This window comes from Aotus nancymaae, unplaced genomic scaffold (genome assembly GCF_030222135.1).
Source record: "Aotus nancymaae isolate 86718 unplaced genomic scaffold, 86718_ANA_hifiasm-v0.15.2.pri h1tg000016l, whole genome shotgun sequence".
Lineage (NCBI taxonomy): Eukaryota > Metazoa > Chordata > Mammalia > Primates > Aotidae > Aotus > Aotus nancymaae.
The window spans coordinates 76,088,752-76,114,785 of record NW_026988428.1 but is presented as its reverse complement, the minus strand read 5'-3'; the positions used below and the strand labels follow the sequence as shown (position 1 = coordinate 76,114,785).

Sequence of the window (26,034 nt, the reverse complement as noted above, 5' to 3'; positions counted from 1 at the left end):
TCAGTGGTGTTAGAAACTGACTGAGAGGGTGGGGGATCCACAATTTGTAGCAATTACTAATTTCTATGATGTAAATACTCCCACCATTGTCCACTGAAAGCTACTATCCTGATGTCACTGAACAATTGAGTTGGGAAGAGCTGTACACAATTGGTTCTCCTCTGGGGAGCCAGCAAAAGCCAGCTGCAACACACCAAGGTTTCACACAGTTTTTAAAAGGCACCCCCGGTGGAGGAATTAAGAAAGGTATCCTTTGGGCAAATTAGAAAAAGACATCTCTTCTGAGCAGAACTGTGCCACGTGTATACCTTGGTGAAAAGGCAGGAGCCCCTTCTTCCACACATAGCTTGTTGAGGGGAATGTAAACTAGATTTTTAAGACCATTCACCTCCTTAACTGTGTATTTTTGTGCAGTGCAAAATCAGCACAACCTTATAAGGCAGTCATGCCTGATTCATGACCACCCTGTAGTTAAGTAAAATGGATGGAATAGGAGAAGAGAACTAAGTTACCTAGTAGCCCAAAAGCTGCTTTATGCAGATAATTATAGGATGATATTGCCAGTTGGAGTATTAGTTGTTCTTAAAATTAGTCTAATTAATAGAAGGCTATTAATGCTAAAAAGGGCCTCCAACTATAACATTCTAAGGATAGACGTGATATAGTTAAAAAGACCTGGGAAATGTGATAGCTACAATACTACATATTTAAAGTCCAACTCACTAAATATACTGATCTTTAGTGATTTAAATCCTAACAATAGTCAAACACGGGGATAATGTGAATATTTAAATTTAATGTAGTTCTTTCCTATTTAACAAGCAGTTTTCTATAACTCCTATTTAACCTACCAATTGTCCTGTGAAAGTTATCCTCCCTGTTTTACAGAACTGAAAAAGCAGGTTGAGAGATCAAATAATTCAAGGTGACTCAGAAAATAATTTAAGGTGACTCTTCCTTTTAAAAACTAAATATGTAATGGATAATACGCAACTGATTTCTTGTGAAATACAACAATTATGTTTTTAGATTTTCTTTGCCTTTATTTTAACTCAAGGTAAGCCTAGTTTAAACCTATACTTTTTGTAATTAGCCAAATCAAATGATCATAATTCCAAGATGCTAAAATAGAATGCTACATAGTGATGCTGATAAACACTGTCAATTAGCTGGCAAACAGTGATGTGAATTTACTGCAGGAAGATCATTCTGATTTAGATATAATAGAAAACAATTTTAGATAAAATAGAAAACTTTTTAAAGAACTTCAACCATATCTTAAAACTTGATCTAGTCAAACTTATTCTGCATTATATTCAGTTGCTCTAATATACAGCAGGTTGATGCTAAAATAATGACAGAATTTGACTGGTCTAAATATACAAATACATTTGCCCCCTTATCTTTCTTTCTTTGGGAAAATAAGAAAACGAAAACATTACTTGGTTTACTCAGAAAGCAAGGAGAGCAGCACCTTCTCCTGGACTCCATGACTCTCAGCCTTCTTGCCATCACAGGTGAGGGGTGCCAGGATTTCCCTATGCTGCTCCTTCACTGGAATGGGAAGGAAATGCTCCAGCTGTTTTAATCAGTGACATTTATTAACATGCTTCAAAAGTGACCAAAGTGTGCAGCCAGCACAACAGCCGAGGCAATCAACGTTCTCTTAGTGTGAACTCCTCCAAAATACCAAATAAATAGGTTTAGGAATAACCTCAAATAAACTGTAATTTAACTTCACGCAAAATTACACATCCTCTACCTGAAGACAAAGTCACTGCTCTTCCCTGCTCCTATAAAGATACTAGCGGGAAGGGAGGAAGCTCAAATGACTCTGTAATTTAGAATTACAATCAGAGAAGAAATACTTCAAGCACAATAGAGACATTCCATTGAAGAGCCACATTCATTTTGGAATGTTTGTTATGAAAACAACTCTTCTAGGGTAATTCAAAAGGTACTGAACGAAGCAATATAAAGTCAATCTTGGGTTGTTTTGCAAAATAAAAATATACAATTGAGTAGACCAGATGGCAAAAACATACCCAATTACAATCTGAATGCTGTATTTAAAACCTTTAAATTCTTAAGGCCTGAATATCAACAAACCTCTTTATATTTATGATCCTAAAAAGACATTAATTATTATTAAACCCCCAACTTCCAAAACAGAGAGAGACCCAGCAAACTGGGCTAGTGGTATGTCAGTACACAGTCACACATGACTAGACTAGACTAGACTAGAGATCTGAGTTTGCAACCCAAGTACAAGAGGTCTTTAGGAGCTCAGGCTAAGGGGAGGCACTTTATTCAAATGCATGGCCTGAGAGAAGAGGGAAAGTACCTTGTAATCTTAAACTATGTGGTCCATCTCATGCCCTTCCTCAAAGACAATGGAAACTACGATATCTCCTCTTAAACTGCCAGTTCAGAACAAAACATATTTTGTTTGGAAGCTAAATATTTGCTTCACTTGAGTGAAGAATAATTTAGCAGCGACAGAGAACATAACTCCTGTTTTAACCATGGGGAAGAGAAGAGAGTGATAAAGTATCTCACTGGAGAAATCAAAAGATCCCTGGGTCTGTCTGGGTATATGACATTATGAGCTTGATTCTTCAACCATCACTATTTGGTAGTCAGGAAGAAAATAAGTGTAGCTGCAAGGGGAACTGGAAAGAACTACCCTGCCCTTCTGAACCCCCAGCCAGGCCCACTAGCTGCGGTGCTGTGTACAACTCCAGCTCCAGTGTTTCCCTCTACAGTGGAGGCATAGCCTGGCTGGTTCAGAACCTGTCAGGCAATTTATGTCCAGGCAGAAATTAAGCGTTCTGGTAATGGCTTCGGTTAGTAGATCTACCAGCAATTTGTCCCTTTTTTTGTTCCAAATCTTAAGGCAGAAACTCAATCTCAGCAGCTAGTTTCATCCTATTTTCTTCAGAAAAATTCTCCAATTTAGTAGAGTATATAAGAAAATGTGTGTGAACATTCACTCCTGTCCTCCCCAGATACATATATAGACATACAGTAAGAAACATACGTACATATATACCCTAGGTTGTCAAGATAATGTATGCTGCTAAAATGCCTGAAAGGTTACTTTTCACTTAAAAATAAAATTTGATGAATTATTCTCCAAGTATGAATTTGGCCCTAGCAAATTTTTATAAATATAGTTTGAGAAGACAGCAACAAAGATTTTAAACAGACGCTGTCTTGAGAGTTTTCCTGATAGATTTTGTTAACATGTATGTTATTTAAAACAGGCATATCCTTATGGATTATAAAAATAGAAATGTATATATTTGTTAATACATATTCACAGCTTATGCTGGAATGGCTCACAGGAGAAATCATGGTTCATGCAGAGAATAAGAATTACTCAAGTAAATAAAAATAAGATTAGGTCCATAAAGACTGAGAACTTATAAATAGTAATCAGCTCATCTGGTTTCTCTCTGTAGGGCAATCAAAAACATGAAAGGCGGTGACACATAAACACACACAGACATACAATTACATGAATTACATGGAAAGAATATAAATTAACCAATAAAGCAATGTGGAGTTAAGGTGCAAAAATACAATCTTCATCCATTTTCTCTACTCCTGTGTTTTCAAGCATCACAACATGTTAAATGTCATGGGTGGCAATACCAAAACCCAGACAGGTCTGAATGTCTGTAGATTTTCTAGGTGTTAAAAGTTAAAGCAAGATCCTTTGAGATCTATGATCACACATTTTGGTAGAAATTGCAGATTTACAGAGATGACTACTGAGCAGTAGGTAGTAAATGGAGCCAAGAAGTACACTCTTGTCCATTCATCTTCCATGGGAATCAGAATATAGGCTTCAATCACTGACTTATCATTTTATATAATCTTCACCCTGAAAAATAAAAGTTACCAATGTAAGAATGTTTTTAAAGTAAATGAAGTTTGATTAATCTGTTTTAAGATGCATGAATTTTTTTTTTTTTCAGTTTAGTATCTTCAGGCTAATTTTTAAAAATACAGACTAAAAAGAAGCTGATTTGGCTTTTTCCCATTAATTCAATTTAGATGAAGGCAAATGTTTTTTCTAATTTTTAAACATTTCAGTAGCTTTTAGGGTAGAAGTGGTTTTCGGTTACATGGGTGAATTTTACAGTGATAGAGTCTGAGATTTTAGTGTACTTGTCAACCTAGATGAAGACAAATGTCATCTAATAAAAGTTATCAAAAAGTCAATTTCCTCAATTTTGTAAAAAATATTTAAAAGATAAAAAGTTTGTTCTGTGCTTCCAGAGGATGACTTTAAAAAAAGTTAATTAAAAAAAAGTTTGTAATGTTTCCTTATAATTGTTTAAAGTACTCCCAGAGTAATCACAATAATGAAGAAATCAACATAGGATATATTCATTTCAAAGCCTTTCCAGTTTCTTCAACAAATGTTGCTGGGACAACTAGAAACTCACATGCAACATCCTACCTTACACCATATAGAAAAATTAATTCAAAATGGATCAACCACCCAAATAAAAGAGTAAAAACCACAAAATTCTTAGAAAACATGAGGTGGGTAAATCTTCATAACTGTGGATTTGGCAATGGATTTAGCATCAGTAACAAAAGAGCAAAAATAGATAAATTGGACTTCATCAAAATTAAAATATTTTATGCATCAAAGAACACCATCAACAAAGTGGAAAGATAGCCTAAAGAAGGGGAGAAAATATCTGCAAATCATTTAACTGATAAAGGTTTTATAACCACAGTAAAAAACTGTTACCACTCAACAACAAACATAACTCAACTAAAACACGAGCAAGGGACTTAGACATTTCTCCAACAAGCACATGAAAATATGCTCAACATCATTAGACATTAGGGAAATGCAAATCAAACACAATGAGATACCACCCCATACCCATTAGAATGGCTAGAGTTTCAAAAAATGGAAAATAAGTGCTGGTGAGATGTGGAAAAATTGGACAGACAAACATTGCTGGTGGGAATGTAAACTGTTTTGGCTGCTGTGGAAAACAGTTTGACTGTTCCTCAAAAATTAAACACAGAATTGCCATTTGACCCAGCAATTTGAATCCCAGGTATATATACAAATAAATTCAAAACAGGTATGCATATACTTGTATACACATATTCATAGCAGTAATATTCACAATATCCAAGAGGTAAAAGCATATGTCCATAAATGGATAAACAACTGTATATATATGAATATTATTTGACCATAAACAGGAATTAAGTACTAATGACACACACTACAATGTGGATGAACCTTGAAAACATTATACTAGGTGACAGAAGCCAGACACAAAAGGTCACATACTATGTAAGTTCCATGTATATGAAATATGAATATACAGAATAGGTAAATCTATGAGACAGAAGACAGATTCATGGTTGCCAGGGGCTGGGGGAAGCAGGAAATGGGGAATAACTGCTTAATGGGTTCAGGATTTTCTTTTGAGGTGATTAAATGTTTTGTAACTAGATAAAAGTGATGGTTGCACAACAATGTGAATATACTAAATGGCTCTGGAAATTTTTATGTTATGTGAATTTTGCCTCAATTAAAAACAATCCTTACAGTGATGGGCTACTGTACTAGAGAGCCTGGACTAGGTGAGGACAAGTTCTACCATTAAAGCTGTGTGATCTTAGGCACCTTACTCAGCCTTTCTGCTACTTCTTCATCTATAAGTATAATTCTGCCAGGCGTGGTGGCTGACGCCTGTAATCCCAGCACTTTGGGAGGCTGAGGCGGGCAGATCACAAAGTCAGGAGATCGAGACCATTCTGGCTAACATGGTGAAATCCGTCTCTATTAAAAATACAAAAAAAAATTAGCTGGGTGTGCTGGCACCCGCCTGTAATCCCAGCTACTCAGATGGCTGAGGCAAGAAAATTGCTTGAACCCAGGAGGTGGGAGTTGCAATGAGCTGAGATCACACCACTGTACTCCACCCTGGGCATCAGAGCAAGCCTCCGTCTCATAAAATAAAATATGTATAATTCCTTAACGCAATCATTGGAGGAAATATTTAAGATAAATATAAATGAAAGTACTTTGTAAACTGTAAATCAAAATACAAATAAAAGGTAGCATTATTAACAAAAAGTGAGATTAGTGCCACCCCCATTTATGGACTAAGTCTATTAATAAGAAAATTTCAATAAATTTATCAGCTGCTCTTTATAGACTCCATGCAAAATGCATTTTAAAATGCATTTAGGCCAGGTGTGGTGGCTCACACCTGTAATCCCAGCACTTTGGGAGACCCAGGTGGGCTGATCACCTGACGTCGGGAATTTGAAACCAGCCTGACCAACACGGAGAAACCCCATCTCTACTGAAAATACAAAATTAGCTGGGAGTGGTGGTGCATGCCTGTAATCCCAGCTACTCGGGAGGCTGAGGCAGGAGAATCGCTTGAACCTGGGAGGTGGAGGTTGCAGTGAGTCAAGATAGTGCCATTGCACTCCAGCCTGGGTAACAAGAAGGGAACTCCAACTCAAAAAAAAAATGCATTTAGAATCTAATTGGAATCTAATGCCATTTAGAATCTAATTTAGAATCTAATGCCACTTCGTTTTTTCTTTTTTCTTTTTTTTTTTTTTTTTGAGACAGGGTCTCACTCTGTCACCCAGGCTGGAGTGCAATGGCACAATCTCGGCTCACTGCAACCTCCACTTCCCAGGTTCAAGCAATTCTTGTGCCTCGGACTCCTGAGTAGCTGGGATTATAGGCACATACCACCATGCCTAATTTTTGTATTTTTAATAGAGACAGGTTTCACCATGTTGGCCAGGCTAGTCTCAAACTCCTGGCTTCAAGCAATCCACCTGCCTTGGCGGGAGACTACAAGTATGAGCCATCACACCTAGCCAGAATCTAATGCCATTTCACTTGCTTATTAGTGTGTTACAAATGGCATCCACATTTTATTTACAGATATACTCCAGCACTTTGGGAGGCCGAGGCGGGTGGATCATGAGGTCAAGAGATCGAGACCATCCTGACCAACATGGTGAAACCCCGTCTCTACTAAAAATATAAAAATTAGCTGGGCGTGGTGGCGTGCGCCTGTAGTCTCAGCTACTCAGGAGGCTGAGGCAGGAGAATTGCCTGAACCTGGGAGGCGGAGGTTGCAGTGAGCCAAGATTGTGCCACTGTACTCCAGCCTGGCGCCTAGCGATAGAGTAAGACTCTGTCTCAAAAAAAAAAAAAAGACATACTAAGAAAAGTGATCAACAGAAACCCTACTTTGAGATACCCTCTTTTTTTTCTACTCTTTTGAGGCAGGGGCTCACGATGATGGCTCACTGCAGCCTCAACCTCCCTGGGTTCAGGTGATCCTCCTGCCTTAGCCTCCCGAATAGCTGGGATTGCAGGCATGCACCACCAAGCTCAGCGAATTTTTGTATTTTTTTATAGAGATGGGGTTTTGCCACACTGCCCCAGCTTGTCTTGAACTCCTGAGCTCAAGCGATCTGCCCACCTTGGCCTCTCAAAGTGCTAGGATTATAGCCATAAGCCACTGCGCCCAGCCAAGATACCTTCTTAAATATAAATTCTCCCACTGTACTCACAGGAATTGCTATTAGCATCTGTCTTCCCAGCCTTGGTATGCCTGCTTGAGTTCTGCTGAGATTTGTTGTGCTCTTCTCCAGTGAGTAGGGCCTTTATTTCAGAAGGGATTTTTCCTTGGTCCATTGCCATGCACCACTGCTTGTACTGAAATATGTAAAACATATTTAAATGAACTTCTACTCATCAGAGTTTAGGAACCACTGGTAGAAATGCTAGACATAAGAACTCCCATGGCTAGAGGTCACGTTGGTTGCTGGGAATCCCACCCTCCATGGTATTACCTATTTGTAACTGAGGACATCTATGAGATCTGCCATCTTTCAGAAGAGGTAGAGAAACTGCTGCTGAATTGTCTTGGATGTACTGGAGTGTGGCTCAGATTTAAAAGCCCCCTGTGGTTAAAAGGACATCTCCCCACAGTGTGCCACTAGTTAGAATTCATCTTTTTTTTTTTATAATTGTCACAGTATTATTTCTACTCCCAAAATAAATAAATAAATGTTAGTAATTTCCTTTCTCTCTTTAACAAGTAATCATTAAACATCTACTATCTACCAGAATACACACTAGGGACTTCGAGGGTCTACAAAGACAAAGCTGATCAAAGCTTCTGCCCTCAAGTGGCTTACAATGCAGAAGGTAAGAAATAATTTATAGCATAGGTCAAATTCAACATATCAAAAATATCTACTGAATAGTATATATCTGGACAATATATACAACACTATTCATGTCCCTCTCTTCATGTTCCAACCTTACTGTCTTACTTCCTAAAAACCTGTGGAAGCCTGTCCCAGCTGTGTAATGATCACGGTAATATCTTTCTCTTCTGTCACCTCCACCCTCAGCTCACAATAGAGTTTCAATTCTGTCTTATCTACTCTCTTTTACATTTTTACAGCCACTGCCCAAAGTCTGAACCAATGAACGAATAAAACATGTAAAATAAATAAATTCAATTAAACACAAATGGCATGCTACGCATACCTATTGTTGTATTGCCTTGTCCACTTAGCAATATATTGTATCTTTCTACGTCAGTAAATATATGTGTATTGTGATTTTTACTGGCTACAAAGTAGTCCAATATACAAATGTAGTAAAATTTATTTAACCCGTCTTTTATTGTTGTCCATCTGGGTTATTTTCCATTGTCTTTTCTCATAAACAGTCCTTCAGTTTAACAGTCATGTACACTCTGCGCCCACTAGCAGTGTATGAAGATGTCAACCTGCCTCCATCCTGGCTAACAGATTAATATTCTCTCCAATGTTTTCCAACTAGACAAGTGATAACTGGTATCTTCGTATTTTAATGTATTATTTATTTGACTGTTAAGGTGATTTTTTCATGTGTCTATTGATGCTTTCTTACCATTTCCAGTTCCTCTCTGAGGGCACATATAGCTCTTTCTCGACTGGATACCAACTCTTCCAAATACTGATATCTCAGCTTTTTGCGGGCTCGGCATTCTCTTGCACTCTGCCGGCTTCTCTCAAGTTTTGCTTTCAAGTCAATTTTGGCTGGCTTCCGACCACGTTTACCAGGCTTCTTTACTTTGCCTCCAACCACCTTCAGCAAGCAAGAGAAGAAATAATTTTTCCCTTAGTTCTGTGTACAGCAAAGTGACTATGGCTGCATATTAGCAAAGAGAACATTTATAAACAAAACATACGTGCAGCCTATGGAACTGAGAAAGCATAATCCCATCAGATGTCTTCTGGCTCTTTAAAAAGAAAAAGTAAAGCTATTGCTATTTGAAGGTGACATGATTTTATACGTAGAAAATCCAATCCAAAAGAATTATTGCTGCTCCCTGTCACACCAAAAAACCTATTAGAGCTAATAAATGAATAGAGTAAGGCTGCAGGATACAAGATCAATACACAAAAATCAGTTGTGTTTCTACACACTATCAATGAACAATCTGAAAATGAAATTAAGAAAATGACTTCACTTACAGTAGCCTAAAGAAGAATATAATACTTAGGAATAAATTTAACATAAGGAGTGTAAAATCTGTGCACTAAAAACCATAAAACATCATTGAAAGAAATTAAAGAAGATCTGATAAAAGGAAAGGCAGCACATGTTAGTGGGCTGGAAGACTTATTACTATAAAGAAAGCAACATTCCTCAAATTGATCTATAGTTTCAACAAAATTCCTATCAAATCTCAGCTTCATTTTTGCAGAAATTGGCAGGCTAATCCTAAAATTCTCATATGGAAATATGAGGGACCCAGAATAACCAAAAGAATCTTGAAAAACAAGCAAACTGGAGGCCTCACTTTCTGATTTCAAAATTTATTAGAAAGCTACAGTAATCAAGACAGTATAAAACTGGCAAAAGGACAGACATACAGATCAATGGAAAAGCATAGAGAATTCAGAAATAAATCCTTACATTTATGGTCAATTGATTTTCAACAAGGTGCCAAAGTGATTCAATGGGGAAAGAATAGTCTTTTCAATAAAGGGTGCTGGGATAGGTGGATAGCCACTTATAAAATAATTAAGTTGGATCCCTACCTTGCACCATATACAAAAATTAAAAATTGAACAAGCTGGGTACAGTGGTTCACATCTGTAATCCCAGCACTTTGGGAGGCTGAGGTGGGAGGGGATCTTTTGAGCCCAGGAGGTCAAGACTGCAGTGAAGCCATGTTCACACCACTGCACTCCAGCCTAGATGACAAGGTGAGACTCCTTCTCAAATTTTAAAAAATAGAACAAAGGCCTAAATGTAAGAGATAAAACCATAAAATCTTAGAAGAAAACAGGAGTTACTCCTTGTGACCTTAGATTAGGCAATGGTTTCTCAGATATGCTAAGTACAAGCTACCAAATTGTATTTCAAGGATAATCAAGATAAAAAGACAACCCACAGAATGGGAGAAAATATTTGTAAATCATAAATAAGGGACTTGTATCTAGGATACATAAAGAACTCTTACAACTCAATAATAAAAACACAACCCAACTTAAAAAGGGGGCAAGGATTTTAATAGACATTTCTCCAAAGAAGATATACAATCACCAATAAGCAAATGAAAAAATACTCAGCATCATCAGTCATTAGGGAAATGTGAATCAAAACCACAAAATATATCACTTTATACCCACAAGGATGCTTATGTAATAAAAAGCTAGCCAATAACAAGTATTGGTACAGATGTGGAGGAAGTGAAATCCTCATACATTGCTGGTGGGAATGTAACATAATGCAGCCACTTTGGAAAACATTTTGGCAGTTCCTCAAAAAGTTAAACATAAAGTTTATAACCCAGCAATTCCAATCGTAGGTATATTCCAAAAAGAAATGAAAACATATGTCCACACTAGAACTTGTATATCAATGTTCACAGCACTGTTATTCGTGATACCTAAAAAGCAGAAACAACGCAAGTGTCCATCAACTGATGAATAGATAACAAAATGCAGTATATCCACACAATGGAACATTATTCAGCTATAAAATGGAATGAAGTATTGACACATAGTACAATACTGATAGCCTTGAAAACATTATGCTAAGTGAAAGAAGACAAATACAAAAGGCCAAATATTGTATTATTCCCAATCTATAGAGACTTAAAGTAAATTAATGGTTGCTTAGGGCTGAGAAGGGGAAGAAAAAAATGGAAAGTGCCTGTTAATGGTCTCAGTTTCTTTTTTTCTTTTTTAAATTAATAGACTTTCCTTTTTAAGAGCTGTTTAGGTTTACAGGAAAATTAAGCAGAAAAGTACAGAGTTCCCATACTATCCCCGCTCCACTCTCACAGCTCCCCCATTATTAACATCTTTCATTAGTGTGGTACATTTGTTACAACTGGTGAACTAATACTGATTTATTAGTAGTAACTGAAGTCCATAGTTTACATTAGGGTTCTCTCTTGGTGTTGTATATTCTATGAATTTTGATAAGCAGTATCATACAGAATAGTTTCATTGCTCTAAAATCCCCTGTGCTCCATCTATTCCTCCCTCCTCTGAAACCCTGGCAATCACTGAACTTTTTACTATAATTTTGCCTTTTCCAAAATGGCTCCTTTCACTTAGCAATATACATTAAAGGCTCTTCCATGACTTTTCAGGGCTTGATAGCTTGTTTCTTTTTCTTTTTCTTTTTTTTTTTTCCTAAGAAACAGGACCTCACTATGTTGCCCAGGCTGGTCTCAGACTCTAGGGCTCAAATATCCTCCTGCCTTAGCCTCCCAAGTAGCTGGAACTAAAGGTGTACCTAGCAACTCATTTCTTTTTACTGCTAAATAGTATTCCACTGGAGGGATGTACCACAGTTTGTTTATAAGACTCTCTTCTTGGAGTGATGGAACTGTTCTGGAATTAGATAGTGGTGATCGTTGCACAACTCTGTGAATATACTAAAAATCAGAAAATGAACAAATTAAAAGGGTGAATTTTATGGTTTGTGAATTACCTTTCAATAAAGCTATTATTTTTAAAAAGAGACATGGTTACTTAGTGAACCTGAAAAAGCAAAAGGAATAGCTGAAAGGGAAGAATCAAGGTAGCACAGACACAGAACTTATGAGGAGAATGAGTATTCTGGAAGGGAGGGGTCAAGCATAAGGTTCTAACTCATGAGTTTTAAGGTTGAGAATTAAGATAAAACTGGACTTAATAAAGTAGGGGGGTTGCTGATAATTCTAAAATTAACCATTACAGCAAAAGACAAAATAGAAACCAGTCTGCAAAGGCCTGAGGAAATTATGGATGGCCTAGGCTTCACAGTCAACAGGTTTAACTTCCACAGAAAGAGAACACATAATTAAGAGTTGCATGCTCTTTAGGAGTTAACTGGGGCTTCTTAAAATGAGGAAGCCTCCAGCACCCCACATTTAATCCTATTCCAAAGATTCCTGGACTATTTACATCCCATTTTTCAGGACAAACAGAATAAAAACATAAATTCAGGGTGTGTGGTCAGAAAGCACTCATTACGAACAAGGCCTTGAGTTAGGCACTCTACATGCTATCTCATGTTATTTCACACTACCTCAGATGAGGTAAGAACTATCATCCTCATCTTTTCAGGTAAAGAGGGGCACATTAATTCCTTTATTCAGTGACCTTTTATTAAATACCCACATTGGCCGGGCGTGGTGGCTCACGCCTGTAATCCCAGCACTTTGGGAGGCCAAGGCAGGCGGATCACGAGGTCAAGAGATCGAGACCATCCTGGCCAACATGGTGAAACCCCGTCTCTACTAAAAATACAAAAAAATTAGCTGGGCATGGTGGCGCGCACCTGTAGTCCCAGCTACTCTGGAGGCTGAGGTAGGAGAATTGCTTGAACCCGGGAGGCAGAGGTTGCAGTGAGCTGAGGTCATGCCACTGCACTCCAGCCTGACGCCTGGTGACGGAATGAGACGCTGTCTCAAAAAAAAAAAAAAAAAAGAAAAGAAAAATACCCACATTATGCCAAACACTGTAAAACTCTAGCGATAAATACAAAACAATAGGATACTTAACCTTGATGCATATAGACAAGTGAAAAGCAGCAGCCATGAAATAATAACATTGCAGACAGAGGAATATCAATATAGACAAGAATGCTGGTGGTGGAGGGATATGTGTACATAGACACAGACATGAATATGTGATCTCTTCATTTCATAGATGACCAGATTTTAGTCCAGAGACTTCCATCAGAGCAGGGACTAGAACCCAAGTCCCCAGATTTGTAACACAGCAACCTGTCAGAAGGTCATCAAGCATACCTATTCCCATTCTCATCTTAGACAGGACTCATTAACCTGATCATATAATTCCCTGAAAAAGCTCTAACACTGACAGGTGCATTAAATGCACTGTTGTATTCATGCTGTATAGTCATTCATTTAACACAATTCACTTTTATATTAGGCACTCAAGGGTTGTGCTGAGGTTAACTAACAAACTTTTTCATTTTACACCCCATTGAAGTTTCCCCCTATTATTGCGACTCTCCATGCCCACCCACTAAAGTCATGCCAATGTATTCCTTTATAAACCTCTGATTTCTCTCTTCTTCTCCATTCCTCCTGACAGTGATAGGGGGCAGAAAATTCAGACAGAAAAGGGTGGGTCCCAGGCAAAATCCATCCTCAAGCCAAAAAGCCTGAAATGGCAGCCCAAAATGACTTACATCCCTATTTTTCCACTTGAATGTTGCCTTTTCCTAAACCGCCCATGGCTCTGCCCCACCCCATCCTGTGCCTATAAAAACCCCAGATTCAGCCGGTAGATGAGACGATAGCTAGACGTCAGAGAGAAGCAGCTTGACTTCAGAGGAATGGATTGATGGCGTAACTTCAGAGGAGAGTCTGGCCAGAGACAGCTAGACTTCAAGGGAAGATTACCTACCTATCTCATCCCCTTTTCAGTTCCCCTTCCTGCAGAGAACCACTTTCGTCAGAAATAAAATCCCCTGAATTCATCATCCTTCAATTCGTTTGTGCAACCTCATTTTACCTGGACGCTGGACAAGAGCTTAGGAGCCACAAGTGCAGCTATAAAAGGCTGTCACACTGGTCCTTTGCCCTTGCTGGTGGAGGCCAGCTGCCTCACATGAAAAGGCAAACAGTCCACTGAGCTATTAACAGTTGAGACAGCCACAGATGGCAGAACTCAACAGAGCATTGTAACACTCCCTCTGGGGCTTTGGAAGTCTCAGGCACCCCCCCAACCTGGATGCTGCCATGGGTCTTCATGAAGTTCACTATTTCCAGCATCAAAATGGCTGGTCAATTCCAGTGCTGATTCACTCCAGTTCCCTCTCTCATTTGCTCACATGCTCCCTCCTGCAAGGAGTTGAGAGCGGTAGGCTGAGTATATGAGGCACTCCTGTTGCAAGTCCCACAAAACAGGGAAATATCCTACTTCACTGATACCCCAACACTAGTCAGAGCACTACTCACAGATTATTATGACAGATTTCCAGTGCATCTCCCTACCATCTCTTCTTTTTTACCCCACTTCCCTTGTCAATTCATTTTCCAAAGAGCTGGCAGATTAACCTTTCTTTTCATAACTTTTTTTGTTTGTTTATTTTGTTTTGTTTTTCGCTTGGTGTCTATAACCAAATTTATCCCTGAGCCTGAGACACAGAACAGGGCCCATGAGTCACAGTGTTTCTGTGGCAGCCTTCTGGGCCAGTGCCTACCATGTGAAGGACAGGCACTGAATTTGACACGGCTGCCTTTTCATAACTTTTGTGTGTTTTTCTTCACTGTAAAAAAGTAATACCTGACCATTATAGAAATAAATTTTCTCTAATGGCCCCTGGCCATGTCACCCTCAAGTTCAAGAAAACACCTGTGGCTCAGCACTACTTACTAAGTCACCATATACAATATATTCATTTCTTAGGGCTGTTGTAACAAATTACCACAAATGTGGTGGCTTAAAGCAACAGAAATTTATTCTCTGGTTCTGAAGGTCCAAACTGGAGCAATCTGGTAGAGCTGCATTCCCTCTGGAGGCCATGGGAAGAATCCATTCTTTGCCTCTCCAGCTTCTGGTGACTGCCAGCATTCCTTGACTTGTGGCCGCATCACTCCAATCTGCCTAAGTGGTCTCACTGCTTCCTCAACTGTCCATCAAAGCTCCCTCTGCCTTAGTCTTATAAAGACACTTGTCCTTGAATTTAGGGCCCACCTAGATAATGGAGGATAAGTTCCTCCTCTCAAAATCCTTAATCACATCTTTTGCCATACAAGGTAACACTCACTCTTTTACCACATAAGGTGATAACCACAGGTTCCAGAGATTCAGACATGTACATAGCTTTTTAGGGGCCACCATTCAGCCCACTGCATCCAGGATTCCCGCCTCAAGTCACTCTTCTCTTTCATTATTCCCAGCAGGCACCCTCTGTATCAAGTCAAACCAGTCTCATTAGAGACCACCAGCCTGAACCCCATTGCCCGCATTTCTAACTAGAGCTACATTTCTGTTTTCCCTCTATCCCCATCATCCAAAAGGGCAAATCTTGTTTTCTTTTGTTAAGATCAGTTCTAGCCCATTTTCTCTGAAGCTCTCACTGACCACCATCCTCAGTTCATAAGTCATTTTTCTTCAGAGTTCTGGAACACAGAGTTAATATCACACAGAATTGATATGTTTTGTTATATATATATTTTTTAGTGGACTCACACATTTTTCTATCTCCCCAAGTAGTCTGAGCTCCTCAAGCACAAAAGCTATGTTTTCTACTTCTTTTGTAACCTCCATAGTATAAAGCGCAGAGCTAGGCATTTAAGAGATATTTATTAAAAGATTGATAATTTAATGAATAAATGAGAAAGAAAAATCGGCAATATTTTGAAAGTGATTTAAATTACTACTACTACCACCACCAACTTTAAAGAAGTCGTTAAAAAGAAATGCTCCCTCTCAGGGATGTAAAATCTGAAAACCAATTAAGAACTCTTCTTTTAACACCCTTTTTACACTTATTTACATCCTGATGCTCTAATTAAGGTGACTAATAAAAGTTTCAAGTTGTTAAGGGTTAGAGAACTACTGTATTTACATGAAGAAGTGCCAGCAGCCTCAGCCAAAGAGGAAAACAGGAGGGCTTGTTTTGTCTTTCTCTTAAAAACGGGAAGAGAATAGTTATCTCCCACGGATTAAAGAAAAATAAGATAAATATGAATGTGGCTAGCCACTGCTCTTTACCACTTTAAAGAAAAAACAAAACAAGCAGCAGTATTTTCATTTGGTGTCAGGGCTACCATAACTTCCTTCACAGCTGTGGGTTAGGCTTTTTCTCTTTTTTTATTTGCCAGGTCTACAGAAAGCGGCAAAGTCTACTCACACCTTCCTGTTGCTAACTTTCTACCAGTTTTTCTAGTCGACAGGAAAAAGATCAAGTAGGCATCTTTAGCCTGAGAGTTAACTTCTGCTTCTCCTCTCTCAACCACTATGCCTTCCCCCATCCCTGCAAATGATTAGTCCTCTTTTTAAAAATCTCTTCACCCTTGGATTGATGGCATAACAGCCCTGTCTTCTGGTTCTCTTACATCACTGACTTTTCTTTTCAGTTTATTTTGCTGAGTCCTATTCTTCAAGAATCTTCTGATCACTTTAGAGTTTTCCACGGCTCTCTTTAGCTCTCTATTCTCTCCACTCCTTATCCTTAAGGGATTTTATGCAGCTGCATCAACTGCAACTTACATTGTAAAGTCTCTAATATGGTCTTCAGTCCAGGCTTTTCTTCTGTGCAATCTAATCACACCAGTGAGAAGTTAAAAAAGACCAGGATTTGCTTAACTCAGTATGTGTTAAGTTCTTTTGGTATGAGTTCACACATACATTAAATTCTCACAATAACTCAATAAGGTCCTTATTAACACACCCAATCTGTATCTGAAGGAAGTAATATCTAAAGAGATTAAATAATCTGTCCAAAATCACAACAGTTAGAAAATGTGAAAATGAGACTTGAATTCAAGTCATATACTAAAACCCATGTTCTTTCATAATTGGACCATCTGCCTCTGGTCTTGTCCCAGTTCCTACATTTTCACCCTAATCTGTTCTCCATATAGCCATTGGCATTTTTCTTCAAAAACACAAATCTGATTTTGTCACCTCTGCTTTAAAACCCTTCAATGATTCCCCAACATCTATGGCCTTGGTTTTAAAACCTCACTACACATAAGAGCCACTCAACTGGGAAGCTTATTAAAATTCAAATTCCCAGACCCAATCTCAAAAGAATCTGGTTCAGCAGGTCTCTTCCGCACTGAAAGATACTGACCCAAATTTCTCAGCCTTATCTGCCAAGCATATTGCAATTTGGTCCCTGCTTATCTTTCACCCTTATCTCTGACCACACCACTACTTGTGCTTCACGCTATAGTTCAGGGTTAACAAATTACGACCCCACTGGCAAGCCAAATACAGCCTGCTGCCAATATTTTTTTCCCCTGCTCCGAGACAGTTTCGCTCTTATTGCCCAGGCTGGAGTGCAGTGGCGTGATCTCCGCTCACTGCAACCTCTGCTTCCCAGGTTCAAGTGATTCTCCTGCCTCAGCCTCCTGAGTAGCTGGGATTACAGGCACTTGCCGCCATGCCCAGCTAATTTTGTATTTTCAGTAGAGACGGGGTTTCTCCATGTTGGTCAGGCTGGTCTCGAACTCCTGACCTCAGGTGATCTGACCACCCAGGCCTCTCAAAGTGCTGGGATTACAGGCGTGAGCCACCACACCCGGCCCAGTTTTTGAAAATAAAGTTTTATTGGAACATAGTCATACCCATTCATTACATTCTGCTGTGGCTGCTTTCATGATACAACGGTAGAGTGGAATAATTCCAACAGAGACCATATGGTGTGCATGGCCCTTTACACAAAGTCTGTCGATCCTTCTCTAGCTGTACCAAAATACTTACTTTCCTGTGCAAGATGCTTTAGTGGAGGACATTCCATCTTTCCTGTTTTGGAGGGGACTCCAGTTCTTTAAAGATTCATTCCTACTCTGTGAACCCATGTCTGACATACCTCGACAGTTAAGCACCCACTGTTAGTGCCCCAAAAGAGCTTTGCTTCTATTGCCCTCATTTTCTACCTCACTGTACTGTAATTACTTTTCTGTGTCTGCCTCACCCAATAAAATATAAGTTCCCTGAGAACAGTTACAAACTCATAATCATCTTTGCAACTCCACTGCCTAGCACAATGTCTCATATGTATTAGGTGTCCAACAAATGTTGGATGAATCAATAAACTTTTCTGAAAATCTTAGAGGACAAAACATTCTGAATAAGGTTATTTAAACTTAGATTTCAACTGGTTTCTGTGGTATTTAGATTACTCCTTGGTGGCCAGGTATGGAGGCTCACACCTGTAATCCCAGCACTTTGGGAAACTGAGGTGGGCAGATCACAAGGTCAGGAGTTCAAGACCAGCCTGGCTAATATAGTGAAACCCTGTCTCTACTAAAAATACAAAAATTAGCTGGGCATGGTAGTGCGTGCCTGTAGTCCCAGCTACTCACGAGGCTGAGGCAGGAGAAACGCTTGAACCCGGGAGGTGAAGGTTGCAGTGAGCTAAGATCACGCCATTGCACTCCAGCTTGGGCAACAGAGTGAGACTTTGTCTCAAAAAAAAAAAAAATTACTCCTTGGTTTCTGAACTATCTGTAGAGGTACTCAAGTTGAAATGTGCATGTAACCTAGACAGGAAAGGAAGGTAGCCTTTCAGGCATGGTGGCTCATGCCTGTAATCTCATCACTTTGGGAGACCAAGGTAGATAGATGGCTTGAGCTCGGGAGTTTGAAACCAGCCTGGGCAACACAGTGAAACCCCATCCCTACAGAAGATATTTTAAAATTAATCTTCTGTAGTTGGATTTGGTGGCAGGTGCCTGTAGTCCCAGCTATTCCAGAGGCTGAAGTGGGAGGATCACTTGAGCCAGGGAGGTAGAGGCTGCAGTGAACTATGATTGCACCACTGTGCTCTGGCCTGGGCAACAGAGTGGGACCGTTTCAAAAAAAATAAAGAAAAGAAAGAAAGCACATTAATATCAACTGTCAGAGATGTGTTTAATAGATGACATGGCTCTTCTGTCTTGGTCTTGTAGAAAGTGTTGATGTGAATAAGAGGACAGGAAAAGCAGAAAATGTCTGGGCTGCAAGGCATGGCCCAGAGAAGGTAGCTCCAACTCAGCAGAGGATGGTTAAGGAGCCAAAGGATAGATGTGGGAATGTCAAAGAGATCTTTTTGCCAAATTAAAATTTTTTTTGAGAACTAGCACTACTTAGAACTGGAAAGAATCAGAAGACTTTGGCAGAGGGAGGGGGTTAAAAGGTTAAGGAAAGTGTAAGAAACCTCATTTCCAGAGAATCACATAGAGCACAAGGTGGAAAGGAAGTATGGAGGGAAATGGTAGCCCACGTTGGCATGCTGTTGCCAGTCACCGGCCCACTCCTGCATTGGTCCCTCAACTGGATCTTGACACCTTAGGCTATTTCAATGTATTCATGTGTTCATTCAATAAAGTCCAACATAAAATAAACAATGAGAACCTTCTATCTATGATCAAAGCCTCTGAAAATAACACATTTCTATTTTTTTCTTTTTTTTTTTTTTTTGAGATAGAGTCTTACACTGTTGTCTGGGCTGGAGTGATCACAGCTCATAGCAACCTTCACCTCCTGGGCTTATGTGATTCTTGTGCCTCAGCCTCCCTCCTGAGTAGCTGGGATTACAGGCATGTACCACCATACCTGGATAATTTTTTGTATTTTTTTAAGAGACAGGGTTTCACCATGTTACCCAGGCTGGTCTTGAACTCCTGAATTCAATCCACCTAAGTTGGCCTCTCAAAGTGCTGGGATTACAGGCGTGAGCCACCACGCCTGGCCAAGGAGAAAAAACTTTCATAAAAACAAGCATACTTTCCTAGTGGTAAACATGGACATGTCCTCAGGAGACTACCTTTCTCACACTATCTAACAATTCAGGACAGAACATAAGTTCATTTTATGTCCCATCCCACCTAGGGCATAGTCTGGAGCAAAGGGTTGTGTAGGTGCTGCAAACCTTATACAACAGCATATACTTAAAAATTACTAAAATGAGCATCTCAGGGACATACTGCACTGTGGTAAGGCCCAAGGAATCACTGCTAGGTAATATAATGATAACGTGTTTTGAGAGCCTACCATGTGTTAGAGTCTGTACTAGAACTTTAAATGCATCATCCCTAATCCTCACCAAGGCCTCACCTATTGACCACATTTAACAGATAAGGAAATGAAAGCTCAAAAAGGTTAAATAAGTTAGCTGAGATTTTTCCTTCCCAATTAGCCTCGTAGGAGATCTGCTCAGTTAGTATTTGAGCTCTGCTACTTAACACACTTCTAAGTCCTCACTTTGAGATGCCCAATCTATCTCTTGCTTTATTTCTCTCATATGCCATTGTATGTGCTGGCTGGTTTGCTCAGCTGGAGCACACTTAATAAAGCCTGCATATATCAGGGCAATCTCCTTAATGTCACCCTGATCCAATTCAATTCAATCACTATTAATGAGTACTTTATGCTATATTAGGCACACTGTTAGACACTTTGGAGGCAAAGCTGTTCCCCATTCAAATCTGTCCTGTTCTCACTCCAGCCGGCTAGATGGCAGAGTGTGGGGAACTCGGGGCAAACTCATTTATCACCACTGGTAAAAACAAAAAAACAAACAAAAAAAACAACTCAGAATATAGAATCTTTATAAACAAAGGTCCTCACATCATCATCATGTTCCTGACCTACTCACTCAAATACTACCTCTCTATAACTGCTGTTCCTGCCTACTCTGTCCTCTTCCTGTTGCCCTGGACTTGCTGTCAGCCAGTTTGTCATCCTTTATGCTCTCACTGGCACAGCCACCATACTTCCAAACCCCAATCCTCGTCTTCCCTTATACTGAGGAAAACAGAACCAGAGACTGTGACTCATACAGAATGTGAGGGAAGAGTGTGTTTTGTGTGTATGTCTGTATATACTAGGAGGACAGTACAATTCTGTGGGATTATAACTAGGACACAGAAAAGGCAGGGCTGGGAGCTGCCAAAGCCTTACGTAAGGACAGTTTCACACTGCCTGACTGTTGAAGGAGAGTCCAGTATTATACGTGACATGTAAATATTACTCATCTACAACTACAACACGCATTCGAAGTGCAAGTAGAGTACTCCAGAGGCACTCTCCAACCAGAGACATTTAAAATGAGTTTTCTTTTTGATACTCACTAAGGTTTTCAAAGCTGCTGGTTTTTAAGTACTTATAAAAACAATGACTGAATAAAGAGTGAGAATTGAATTCATTTTGCTTACCTGTGTATCCTTTAGAAAGTAATTCGTGGATGGCTTACCTTCAAATTTTAAGTTCACTCTTTTAGGCTAAACAATGACATTTTGAACCTTCCCCACCCTACCAGATTGCTAGTTTGAGAAACAACCTTTATGTGATCTTATAGCTAAGTAAAATAGCCCAAAATCCTATGTATTTTTCTTGGACTTATTTGAAATTATTGAAGACTATCAGAAGGTTGTTAAATGTTTCAAAGGTTTGAAAAGGAAAAAACTGAGAATCAGAAAGAATATATTCTGAATCTCAAGTTAGAAAAAATAAAGAATACGTTCTACTCTTCTTAAACAGCCATAACATTAGTATTATTTTCTGGACAAGATAATGGATATAGCCTTAAGATTTAATTTCAAAATTAACACTGAAAGATCAAGCTAGCAAAGAGTTTTATGAAATATTATTTCTGCCTTTCAGCTGGAACTGCCATCTTCCAGTAATTTACAAAAATCATGAACACAAAGAGAAAAAGAAAAGGCACCAACAGATGTTCTCCAGGCCTTTTAGGAAACATGGAGTTGTTCCTCTGGCCACATACATGGAAACCTATAAGAAAGGTGATCTTGCAGACATCAATGGAATGGGGACTGTTTAAAAAGGAATGCCCTACAAAGATCACCTGAGTTCAGGAGTTTGAGACCAGCCTGGCCAACATGATGAAACCCCGTCTCTACTAAAAAATGCAAAGAATTGGACAGGTGCAATGGCTCACGCCTGTAATCCCAGCACTTTGGGAAGCCGAGGAGGAGGGCAGATCACTTGAGGTCCGGAGTTTGAGACCAGCCTGGCCACCATGGCAAAACCCTGTCTCTACTAAAAATACAAAAATCAATCTAGCCTGGTGGTGTACACCTGTAATCCCAGCTACTCAGGAGGCTGAGGCAGGAGAATCACTTGAACCCGGGAGGCAGAGGTTACAGTGAGCCGAGATAGCGCCACTGCACTCAAGCCTGGGCAACTAAGCGAGACCCTGTCTCAAAAAAAAAATGCAAAAAATTAGCTGGGCATGGTGGCACATGCCTGTAGTCACAGCTACTAGGAAGTCTGAGGCAGGAGAATTGCTTGAACCCAGGAGGCAGAGATTGCAGTGAGCTGAGATGGTGCTACTGCACTCCAGCCTGGGCAACAGAGGGAGACTCTGTCTCAAAAAAAAAAGGAATAAAAGTAATGTCCTACAAATGTTACTATGGCAAAACTGGAAGAGTCTACAATGTTACCCAGCATTCTGTTGGCATTGCTGTAAACAAACAAGGGAAAGATTCTTGCCAAGAGCATTGATGTGTGATTGAGCATATAAAGCACTCTAAGAGCTGCCAGCTTCCGGAAACCTGTGAAGGAAAATGATCAGATAAAGAAGCCAGTGAGACCCTCATCTCTGCAAAAAATTAGCTGGGCATGGATGTACCTTCCTGCAGTCCCAGCTACTTGGGCGATTGAGGTGGAGGACTGCTTTGAGCCCAGGAGTTCAAGGCTGCAGTGAGCTGTGACCACGCCACTGCACTCCAACCTGGGCAACAGTGCAAGACCCTATCTCAAAAAAAAAAAAAAAAAAAAAAAACAAGGAAACTAAAAAGAAAGGTACTTGGGTTCAACTGAAGCACCAGCCTGCACTGCCAGTAGAAAGGAGCCTGAGCTACTGGAACTTCTTCTCTATGAATAGAAATGTGAGATCCCAGAGGGCACGGTGGCCCACACCTATATATAATCCTACCACTTTGGGAAGCCAAGACAAGCAGATCACCTGAGGTCAGGAGTTCGAGAACAGCCTGACCAAATGCCCTGTCTCTACTAAAAATAAAAAATTAGCTGGGTATGGTGGCACACACCTGTAGTCCTAGCTACTGAGGAGGCTGAGGCAGGAGAATTGCTTGAACCCCGGAGACAGAGGTTGCAGTGAGTCGAGAGCATGCCACTGCACTCCAACCTGGGTGACAGAGCAAGACTCTGTCTTTAAAAAAAAAAAAAAAAAAAAAGTGTGATGCCCCCTCCCCAAACAAATATTCAAAGCAAAAACAAAACCAAAAAATTACTTGCTGATTTTTCTGGAAAACCTTCAGAACGTTCCCTTTCTCTCTTGGAAATACCATTTCCCCAATACCATACCCACGAATGTTACTATGCCCAAACTGGAAGAGTCTACAATGTTATCCCGCATTCTGTTGGCATTGTTATAAACAAACAAGGGCAAGATTCTTGCCAAGGGAATTAATGTGTGTATTGAGCATATTAAGTACTCTAAGAGCTGACAGCTTCCTGAAACATGCCCCCCTTCTGTCTTGGGAATACCACTTCCTATTAAGAGGGCTTTGCTAATTCACAAGCAATCCGTTTCTCTAGGTGAGTCCCAATTCCAGAGTACTGCAGTGGGCTTTTCCTTCCATCTGTCACTTTTCTCACAGTCCTCTACATGAAGAGGAAGGGAAAACAAGAAAGAATAAAACAAGGAGCACAGAGAAGTCGGAAATTTTTTGAATCCCTCTGAAGACATGTGAAACAAAAACTGCAGCAGCAGCAAAAAAAGGCACCCAGACAAAGCTATCGTAAAGAGTATGCCAGAGACTGTGAAACATAAGACGCTGGGAAACACAGGGAAGGATGGTTTTTACTTTAAAAACTGGCACATTTGGTCGGGCGCGGTGGCTCACGCCTGTAATCCCAGCACCTTGGGAGGCCAAGGCGGGCGGATCACGAGGTCAGGAAATCGAGACCATCCTGGCCAACATGGTGAAACCCCGTCTCTACTAAAAATTCAAAACAAAAAAAAAATTAGCCGGGCATAGTGGAGCACGCCTGCAGTCCCAGCTGCTCTGGAGGCTGAGGCAGGAGAATCGCTTGAACCCAGGAAGCAGAGGTTGCAGTGAGCGGAGATGGTGCCATTGCACTCTAGCCTGGGCAACAAAAGCGAGACTTCGTCTCAAAAAAAAAAAAAAAAAAAAAAAGGCAAATTTTATAAGTCTGATTCCTTAAAATAAAAAAGTCCAATTCCAAAACATCGTGAAACATCAAAAAGCAAATCCCTGAATATCCCTATCTTCAGGAAATAAAACTAAAATACACTAATGTGGGTAGATAAAAAGAAAGGCAGCCAGGTACGGTAGCTCCCGCCTGTAATCCCAGCACTTTGGGAGGCCGAGGTGGCGAATCGCCCGAAGCCGGGAGTTTGAGACCAGCCTGACCAACATGGAGAAACTCCGTCTCTACTAAAAATACAAAATTAGCCGGGCGTGGTGGCGCATACCTGTAATCCCAGCTACTCCGGAGGCTGAGGCAGGAGAATCGCTTGAACCCGGGAGGTGGAGGTTGCGGTGAGCCGAGATGGCGCCATTGCACTCCAGCCTGGGCAACAAGAGCGAAACTCCCTCTCAAAAAATAAAGAAAAAAAAAAAAAGGCTATACACAGATAAACTATATGGATTAACCAATAATGAACATTACCTATTATCTTACAATCATAAAGTAAGCGATTTTTACAGGGAAATCGAATAGTGATGGGATGTTAAGGTTAACAAGAAGAAAATCACTTTTTTTTTTAGAGAAGGTTTCCCAGAGGAGGTTAAACTCCAGACTGGCCAAAAAGCAACAGGAGCTTAGCAGTGTTCCAACCAACCACAGGAAAATACCTCAGAGTGGGAGTGAACTGATTATATGAATGGGGCATTGAGTAAGGGAGCCTGAGAAAAGAAAGGGGAACCGTCAAGGGGAATAAGGCTGGTTCAGGGTGCACTAAAGTCTCCAAACGGGAGACAGGGTAAGAGGCAGCAAAAGAGTGCAAGAAGAAAAAGCACAGTAGTTTCTTTACTTATCTCGACAGGCAAGTTAAGGACTAGAACTAAAAAGCTAGCAAACAGGGTTGCCTGGGAGTGAAAATTTTCCAGGGCCCTTCCTGGAAAAACGGAGCCCCGGCGTTCCCTGATTTCCCGGCTGGGTACCTTCGGGCAGTGACTGGAGAGGCGCAGGGATGTTTCAGGCAGGTGTCTGTTGGGTGTTGGCATGGACTACACAGCGGAGGTTCAGCCGCGGGACCAGCATTGAGCGACAAGCAGGCGGCGGCGCGTGCAAACCACAATACTTACCTTACTGTCATCCATCTCGGCAGACAGGCTGGCCCGGCCAGGCACTCCCTCCCGGAGTCCTCCCCCGGCTCAGCTGGCCCGGCCCGGCCCCCGCCCCGAGGAAGAAGGGGATATGGTTCTGGCTGCCTCCTCCTCTCGCCTAACAGTTCGCTTCCCTGATGCCACAGTCACAGGGACTAGGGACCAGTTCAGGAATGGCAGAGCGGACCCTGGAGGCGGCCCCAAACGCCTCCCTTCGCCGCCGCCGCCGCCGCCGCCTCCTCCTCCCCCTCCATGGCAGTCTCCGGGTGTTTACAGACGCGCTGGAGAGCCGCCGAGACCTGAGAGTGGGCGGGAAGGCTGCACGCGGAATGATCCCTTCGGCTGCCGTAGCACCGTCGTGTTCTGGGAATTGTGGTTTTTCTTATCGCAGTCTCTGCGCTGCTGACTGGGAAAAAAACTACAACGTCCACATAGCCTCAGCAAGGGGACGCTGTTTTTCTTTTGCCTACTAGCG

At 40.6% G+C, this 26,034-nt stretch overlaps 1 protein-coding gene and 1 non-coding gene across 2 annotated transcripts; both read right to left on the bottom strand.

Moving 5' to 3' along the window:
• Nucleotides 1–1,017: 1,017 nt before the first annotated feature.
• On the bottom strand, nucleotides 1,018–25,812 carry CREBL2 (cAMP responsive element binding protein like 2). The gene is made up of 4 exons (XM_012447693.2): nucleotides 25,539–25,812; nucleotides 8,972–9,169; nucleotides 7,597–7,741; nucleotides 1,018–3,889 (listed from the first exon to the last, which is right to left on the bottom strand). The coding sequence occupies exons 1-4, from the start codon at nucleotides 25,551–25,553 to the stop codon at nucleotides 3,885–3,887; spliced, it is 363 nt and encodes a 120-aa protein (XP_012303116.1). The 5' UTR covers nucleotides 25,554–25,812; the 3' UTR covers nucleotides 1,018–3,884.
• Nucleotides 14,669–14,801, bottom strand: LOC135275528 (small nucleolar RNA SNORA5). The gene has a single exon (XR_010343150.1). It is a non-coding gene; the product is annotated as a small nucleolar RNA SNORA5 (small nucleolar RNA).
• Nucleotides 25,813–26,034: the final 222 nt, after the last annotated feature.

Bases quoted from the DNA above. Each gene is read 5' to 3' on its own strand.
- CREBL2 (XM_012447693.2), bottom strand. The intron at 7,742-8,971 runs GTAAGAAAGCAT...TACATATTTCAG, and splicing joins TCAGAGAGGAACTGGAAATG to TACAAGCAGTGGTGCATGGC.